The sequence below is a fragment of the Hypoxylon fragiforme genome, assembly GCF_022984875.1.
Source record: "Hypoxylon fragiforme strain CBS 206.31 chromosome Unknown GGS25scaffold_13, whole genome shotgun sequence".
NCBI lineage: Eukaryota > Fungi > Ascomycota > Sordariomycetes > Xylariales > Hypoxylaceae > Hypoxylon > Hypoxylon fragiforme.
This window is the reverse complement of record NW_026054768.1, coordinates 3,719-12,287: the sequence shown is the minus strand read 5'-3', so window position 1 is coordinate 12,287 and position 8,569 is coordinate 3,719. Positions and strand designations below refer to the sequence as shown.

The 8,569-nt window shown below is 46.6% G+C and overlaps 1 protein-coding gene across 1 annotated transcript; it reads right to left on the bottom strand.

The window, feature by feature from the left end:
* Positions 1 to 763: 763 nt before the first annotated feature.
* Positions 764 to 4,233, bottom strand: GGS25DRAFT_101122 (Serine/threonine-protein kinase ATG1). Its single transcript, XM_049255961.1, has 2 exons — positions 1,196 to 4,233; positions 764 to 1,141 (listed from the first exon to the last, which is right to left on the bottom strand). Exons 1-2 carry the CDS (start codon positions 4,008 to 4,010, stop codon positions 999 to 1,001), a joined length of 2,958 nt encoding a protein of 985 aa, XP_049111917.1. The 5' UTR covers positions 4,011 to 4,233; the 3' UTR covers positions 764 to 998.
* Positions 4,234 to 8,569: the final 4,336 nt, after the last annotated feature.

The window sequence follows — 8,569 nt, the reverse complement described above, 5'->3', positions numbered from 1 at the left end:
GGTTACGAGGCTCTAATTTCCACAGTTCAAGTGACTACACGAGTATCTATTCATAGTAACGTATGTACTACAACTGCTACTACTACTACTAGACACAGTCCAAGAATCAGATTGAAAAAACAAAGCAGAGGGAAGAGGGGGATGAATAAAGATAAAAATGTAGAATAAAAGATGAAATACCGAGACACCGTCAATTTCCTAGTTGCTAATACGATGATGAGAACGGTAAGTAAGACTGCCTTATACAGATGTAGTTACAGAGGGAGTCGTGGTGCCAAACCACATGCAACCAAGCCCCGACTTCGACTCTAGCAAATGAGCCCGACAAGTCTGCTATGACACCGACCGAAAAGAGTAGAGGGGGGGGGGAGAGAGGATATAGAAGCAAGATACAAAATGACCCTTTTCCCTCGCCACGGACAGTCCCATGATCTTCCAAAGGGGGTATTCGGTCGTCGCAAAGAAACAGAAAACAACAAAAAAACAAACACAAGCAAAAGATGCCAGACATGTTCGGGGGGAACCCCATATCGCCCGTGAGTAAGGCTTGTAGAAGCCGAGAACCACAGAATCATTGGTGCCGTATATCCCCCCGCCTTTACGCCAGTCATTGCTACAGAGATGTGCTCTGTGCTAACACGCCAACTTACACCGAGGGCCAAATGATGCTCTCATCATCCAATAAGCATACGCCTCGAGACCCTAGAATCATTTCCTTGTGAAGGAAAGAAGGAAAGAAAAAGAAGAAAATGAGATGCCGGTTCAACGGCCACAATAGAAGATGAAATTGAATGCTTATAGGTGTAATGAAATTGAAATCAAGTTGCCGCCCAAAACGCCTGTTGATGAATCCTGTCGAAAACGATGAGACTAGCCATCGCTAATGTAGCTTTGATACCCGTCTTAATAAACAATTATGCAGGCCGCGGGGCGTACAGAGTTGTAGTGCAATCTTTTACGTGTCGTCATACGTCGTGAGAAATGGTGATCCCTTCGTGTCATGAAGTACCTGTGGGAACACTGCGCGGTGTAATATCACCGCTACGTTTTCGGGCCAAGTCCTGTTGGGCCTTAGAGGCATTGGCAATCATCTGCAACTTCTTGCGAAGGGATGAGAGTCTGTTATTGATCATTCGGATCACTTGGTCAAGTTAGCCAGCCGTTTTCCTGGTTTATAGGTATGGAAGGCACATACTTTTATGAACAGATTGTTGATCGTCCTGGTTCATTTCAGACGAACCTTCTGTTATCAAATCACGCTCAACCTTCGAGGACCCGGATAACCTGCGCTTTGATATATCCTCGTCGTTTTCTAGGACCGCTTCAAGCATGCGGATGGCAGTCACGTACGAGATTTCACACCCAGGCAAATCTTCGTTAGCGATTTCATTGATAGCAGCAGCACGGCTCATTTCTAGAGCCCTCTCGTACATCAGCTTTTCCGCGCTTAGACCTGCCGTTAATACGATACCTTCGGTACTAGAGGTACCGGCCAAAGCGGGTTCCATCTTGTTGTTTGCCGGATGGCTGGAATGATCATCTGGAAGCTGCTTCTGAGCGTCGAGTAGCTTGAGCCGCACTACCTCGGCCTTCTCTAGGGTTTCGTTGAACCGTTTGCGGACCCATTGCACTGCCGAATTTACTCTCGTTATTAGGTTCTGAGCGCTTACTGGATCGCGATTGAGGAAGTGCTGCGAGGAATTGGTGTCAATGCGGTTCTTGCGCGTCCACCATATGTTTGCGATGTCCATCGACTTGGCGAGAAGCGAAAGTGCTTTGACGTAGAGGACAAGAGCCTCCTCGGAAAGTGACACAATCGCTTCCACAGTGAGACCATCATCCTCGTCCTCGGCTAACTTATCGGCGGACACTCCACCAAGACCGTGGTCCATCGAAGGTGCCAGTGGTACCAGTTGCTTGTACTTGACCTCAGCAAACCCCCAAACAACATCGCTACGAGTTGCACAATCCTCAATGCATTGGGCAACCCGCAAGTCTTCATCGATAGGTCCACCTTGACGTCCATCAGTAATGAGACCGGCCGGAGCAGTAGGGGTAGGATATGCTGGAAACGCATTGTAGGGGTGTGGAGGCGATGTGCCTTTGCCAAGTAGATGTGTTGGATACTTGATGCCGAAGAATCTCAAACTTGCATCAGATATCGCATTGTAGATCGCAGATGTTGCGGAACTAGGACTGCCGGATATGTTCTTGTCATAGGAGCCCCGACGGTAATGTTCTGGTCGTTGTCTGCCTTGCGCAATTTGGAGCGCACTGGAAGGTTGAGCGGGGATTGCACCCGTCGTCGATGTCGGTTGGCCTTGTTGGGTAGCACGACGAATGATTTGTCCCGATCTAGGAGACGACGCCTGTGCTTGTGCTCCCTTAGCGGCCAATTCGTCGGCAAATGCATTCACCTCTACGTGCTTCTTCTCTACAACGACGTAATCCCGCTCAAAGGCGATATCCTGCTCTACTGCTGTTCGTTCGTCCGTGGCGGAGTGCCCAGGCATATTTTTACCCCTGCTAGTCTCCTCATACGGTGGGATTTGGCCGTCACGGCCATGTTTGTTGACTGAAGCGTTAGAAACTCCGCGTTTCCGCCGATCCTCGATAAGGGAAGGTCGGGCGGGAGCTGATGTAGATGGTATTGGGTATACTGGCCGCCGAATCCCAAGACCCGGAGCGATTTCATCTCGTGGGGATTGCGAGGCGCGCGTTGCACTTTGGAACTGTGCTTCCTGGGTGCTGTATTCGGCTGGGGAGGCAAGAGGCGAAGACCTCAAGGGCTTTTCCCTTGGCGAAGAAGAGATAATATCCTGACCAGTCGTGTCTAGATCGGTACCGTAGCGGCGATGGCTGGGCATGCGACGCGGAATCAGGTCAACCTCGTCACTTCTTGATGCAGCACGTACTTCCTTTGACGGCTTTCTTTGGATCTTAGGTAAATCGTCCTCAACCAGACCGGGTATGTCATCAGCAATGACACAATGGTTAAAGAAATTCTCGAAGCTTAACCTCTCGACGGGGTTACGCTTCAAAAGTGCCCGAATTAATGCTTTGATTTCCGGAGTTACTTGACATTCCCGCGAGAATTTGATCTGAGCATCGGAACTTTCGATCTTCCTTAGAAGTTCGACATGATTACTAGCTCGGAATGGTGGTTTGCCAGATATCATCTCGTACGCGACAGTCCCGACAGACCACAAATCTGCCTTGGCATCGTATCGTTCGTATCGGAGGATTTCCGGCGCCATATAGAGAGGGGATCCGCACAGGGTTTCAGCGAGTGACGTTGAAGGGAGCACACGGGCGAATCCGAAGTCTGCTAGCTTCAACATCGGAAGCGATTGCAACCCAACAGCCGGTATTAACGAATCGTTACTAGCGCTGAGTATTGGGCGGCTATCTTTACTGGTCTCCCTATATTGGACTGATGGGAGTAATAATAGGTTCTGGGGCTTGATATCTCGATGGACAAAGTTGCCCTCTCGCAGAAATTGTAGAGCACTGGCGAGCTGTTTGAGAAAATGTCGGATGACCACCTCGTGAAGGCCAGCGCCTGGTACACTAGGATACTTTCGCGCCATGTCGCAAGTTGCAGGATGTGTAATAAGTTTATCTCTTTTCTTAATGAATAGTGACAAATCTCCTAATTCACAGTATTCCATCATTAGGTTAATGTGGGTCGAGGACTCGACGCAGTCGTGGAGAGCAACGATGTGTGGATGCCTGAGCTTCTTGAGAATTTTGATTTCGCTGTACAGATTCTCCTTCAGTTTCTTGTTCAGTCGCGCGAGCTCGACGGATTTGATAGCCACCAAGGCGCCGGACATCTGCTCCATCTCCATTAGCTGGACTGTTACCTGCGTGTGACTCACGATCGTGGGGAAAGATTCGTGCAACATGCGCCTGTTCAGGTATGGAGTATGGGGTATCGCGAAAGAAAAAAAAATGAAATTGTTTTCGTAGCGTAATAAATATAACAATATACGATAGATAGATGACATGTTAAAGGGATACAAACCTTATGCTTGCCCATATACACCTGGGCAAAGCTGCCCTTTCCTATCTCAGAGCCAAGAATGAACTGACCAACAATATCCTCGCCAGTCCTCGTCCGACGAGAGGACGAGCCCGACGGAGCTCGATGGTCGGCCATAGCTTCCTGTGTGGATTGGCTTATGACAGGAAGCTTGGTTAATGTAGCCCGTGGGCTTGTAAGGGAATCGGGTTGAGATCGGTCGCTCGAGTATGCGTCATGTACACACACATTCAGGTTGAGCGAGGATGAAACAGGACGCAGACGGAACCGGTTCGTCGATGAGAAAAGGGGGTGGTAAAGATGCAACAGGCGGGCGTTGGCGTGAGTAAAGTCGAATAACAACAAGAAGCCAGTCAAAAGATTCGAGTGAGGCTTAGGATTGGGACCTGGATGTCAAAGTGGATGTAATTGATGTACTCCGTTAAAGGCAGGGTATCCGATAGGTCGGTCGGAGGAGAATCGAGGCCCTTGAAAGACAGGAACCTTGAAAGGCGGGGATGTCTGTGTCACTCTCGAATGACAGACACGGCAAGATTTAGGCCACAAGGGTATTGTTCCAATATAACTAATCTTTATACTCTTAATGACTAGACAACCAACTGAACTGTTGCCTTGTCTTCCCCAGGTGTTGAAGAAAAGGGACGAAAGAGTATCGATGCAGAGATGAGATGACGGTTGAACGACAAAGGTAGAGAGATCAGTCTACCAAACCAGATGAACGGTTACGTAGATTGGGGATGATCCAATGCTAGAGATGCTGGAGGTACGAAGTATCGATGTAAGCATGTGTGTGTGTGTGTGTATGTATGTATGTATATGTAGGTACAATTACAAGTACTACATGTACATGTATTTCATGTATGTGTGTGAGTATGTTATGTATGTAGTATGTAGTATGTATGTAGGAAACCGTAGATGAATAGGTGCCGTATGCGGTAGCTGTCGATGTATGTAGGGTGTATGTAGGTACCTTCTGGTGGTGGACAGGGGGTGATGGGAAGGATGGGGGGGTGGGATGTGTCAATGAGAGCTCGCGAAGATACTAGGCGAGGCAGCTAGCCTTGAACTGCAATATCGAGTATGGGGGAATAATGTAAATGTAGCTTTCCTACTAGTTGAGTATGTGTTGCATGTGTGATTTGGGTGTGGTTGGGTCGACCGATAATCAAGTAAATGACTCGGTCTGGGATACCAAACGTTGGTAAGTGAGTAGTAGGTATGTATGTATGTATGTATGTATGTATCTTTCTTTCTTTAAGCAACTTGAAGCATGTAGGCAGGCAGACAGGCAGGCAAGACAGGCAAGCAAGCTCGAGCTTCTCACCTCCAGTTTGTTTTTCGTTCAATGTTCTTAAGATAGCTCTTATGACTCTTATGACTCTTGCCTCTATTGACAGGGGTTAAAAACAGGCAGGTATGTTGCTATTCAATGGTACAGGTTTGTGTACAGAAAGTCTTAATCTAGACCGGGTCAGGTTGAGAAGCTTAAAGATGGGATTAAGTATATCGATGGCGATAAAAAAAGCATAAGATAAAAATAGTGTAAGTCGAATTACGAGGAAGGATAATCACAAGGATGGATGGATACAAGAGAAGGCCGCCTTAAAGGGAGGAGTGTAGTAATAATAGGTAATTATGAGTAAAGAAGAAGAAGAAGAAGAAGAATAGAAGGAAGACCAGAATAATCCGGGGTAAGGAAAGAAGGAGAGATCAATGGATGGCAACAGAAGTCGTTGAGGTGAGGCGATCAGATTTGTCCACGGGACGAGAAGGCAGGAAAGGTACCATGTTTAGTAAATCCAGGTAGAGGGTAGAGGGCTGGAGGGGGCAGAGGGCAGAGGGCAGAGGAGAGACGAAAGACTCGTAACAAGCTTGGAAGATGGTGAACAATGAAGATCAGACTCGTCACTCGTGACTGTTCAGCGCATGATAACGTTGATAAGGCAATCGAAGCACTGACACGCAACGCTAATCTAGAAAGCCGATTCCGCTAGGTCCGAATCCACTTTATTTTCATCATTTGCGCAAATCAGATGTAATAAATCCCCCTTCCTAGCAGCTGCTTTGCTACTACATACTGCATACTAGGTAGGTACTAGGCACTAACCTAGGTAGTCCCTGCTGGGGCTTTCAACCTTAGCTAGGGTGCCCGGTGCTAAATGGATGTTACGTACCGCAATTCTCATCCATTGATTCCATCCATCAACCTTGAATGATTTGTTTCCCTCTAATAGTACATACATATAGTGCACTAACTTTAATGTTCCAGGGCTTCAATCAATTTGATGTTCAATGTTCCTTCAAGTTGTGTGCTACAATTGTTCCAAGGCGCTAGACACTGGCTACCTAGTACCTAGTAACCTAACCTAGGTGCTTACCTTATGTGGTACAGCACTAGTTATATAACTAAGGGGACAGATGAAGCCACAAGCCTCCCCCATTTTCGATTTTCGATGTTCGATGTTCAAGGTTGCTACTACAAATTAGGTATTGTTTGTACCTACATACATAGTACAGAGTAGTTTCTTAATAAATTCGAGCTCAACATTGTTCAAGTTGTTTCTCATGTTTCTTCTCATGTTTCTTTCTTGTCTACTAACCCAAGTGCACATATATGATGCACAACTTGAACTATCCATGTATTCCTGCCTACATACCTAGTAGCACCATGTTACATATATCCATGCTTCTTCTTCAAGTCCCGATTGGTTCCATCATCGGCCATTGATCCATCCCAATTGATCGTCTTTTCGAACCCAATCAGTCCTGTTCTTTGATTCCTTCGACTGGCCCCCATCTGAACTACCTGGGCCATCTGGGGAAGGCGGTCTGTCTCTGACTCTGCCTCTCTCTCTCTCTGGCTCTGGCTTTGGCTCTGGCTCTGGCTCTGGCTCTTGATTGTTTGCATCTCCTAATGCAGTCCATGTAATAAAGAAGGACGTAAGAAAAGGGGGAATTGTTGTGCTTTCTTAAGTCAGGGTCGAGGGTCCTTCCTTTGCTGGCTTTTACTGGGCCCTTTTTGCTTCCTTCTTATTGCCCCAGGCAGGTCAGGCAGGTTGAATGGATGTCTTTGTTCATGCGCCATGCGTTCGTTATACTTGGGATATACCTCAACCAAGTCGCAAGCAACTATTCGCATTGCATCATTGTCGACCGCCTATTCCACGTTGCCTTCTTTGTACGGTCCATGGCCTGCATGTGGTTTGTATGACCAGGCAATGACCAGGTAATGACCAGGTACTAGTACAATGGACTTGTTTTGTCTGCCGCTTTCTTGCAGCTACTAGTTTATTGAGGCTCACCCTAAAATAAAATAGTGCTTGTACATATTTACGAATTATGAAGTGATGGTCATTGATTGATCTGACTGGTCTAGTCCGAATGTATTTATACGCCAATGCCTATCAGGGGAGGTAGCATGGATTCATTGATCACAAGGTTTTCCCAAATCGATGGCCGATTTCTCTTGTAGGACCTCAAGACTCAAGTGCTGTCAAGTGCTGTACTTGTAGTAGTACAATGGTAAGAAAAGTAACTTAAGTAAGAGGTAAGAGAGGACCTACAAGGTTGGCGCTTATATCGGTGGGACAAAGCAGCCATTTATCACTGGACCCTGAAAACCAGCGGCTCATTCAATTGATTCGTCTTGTTCCTATCTTCCTATCTCCCTATCTCCCTATCTTCTTATCATTGACTCCGTAACCGGGTCTTTTAGCTCACCTCTCAGATCCAAACCAAACTTCACGAATCCTACCACATACATACCACATACACATACATATCCATATCCATATCCTTTTGTCTCCTGCTTCTTATCGGCGATCGCATTGCATAGTACCTCTCTCCTGTGTCTAGCTGCTGACGCCTAGGGTCATGACAAGTCGTTCCCTCGTATACACCTACATACCTACATATCTACTTGCATAGATGAACAAAGTGTTCGATTCGCCAGAGATAGCCAACCTACATATAAGTATTCCCCTTTCTCAGTTCTAATCGATTGATTCATTCATTGGTTGATTCTCCAACGCTCCCCGGAGTCTCCTTGCCTGTGAGCTGTAAACATTATGCACGCCCGTTCATCACTTGTGTCGCTTTAGGTAGACCGAAGCTACACATTGTGCACTCGGCAACAGTGAAACATACATATGTGCCCCCATGGGACTCGGTATGCACCTTTCTCGATCCGAGAGCAAACCGGAAACCCGAACCAAAGGAGCCTTTTTTCTTTTCTTGGTTTTTCTTCTTCTCTTCCTTTTTCGAAGTCTTTAGGTTCTTTCTTTTTCCCTTTTGCGCTGTTCTTGTTCCTTTTTCGGTTCTTCTGTCTCTCCACAGCTGTCTCCAACACACACTCTTTACCCCTTTTCGCTATGTTAGTTTCGAACCTCGAGACGCTTACATGTAGGTTCCAAGCTTGAGGCTTATATTGTATTGTAGGTACTTTTTAAGGTTCCTGTCCCTGACTTACCCGATACCTAAAATCCATTTATACATAAATTCAATTTCAACACCTTGGCTTCTTGT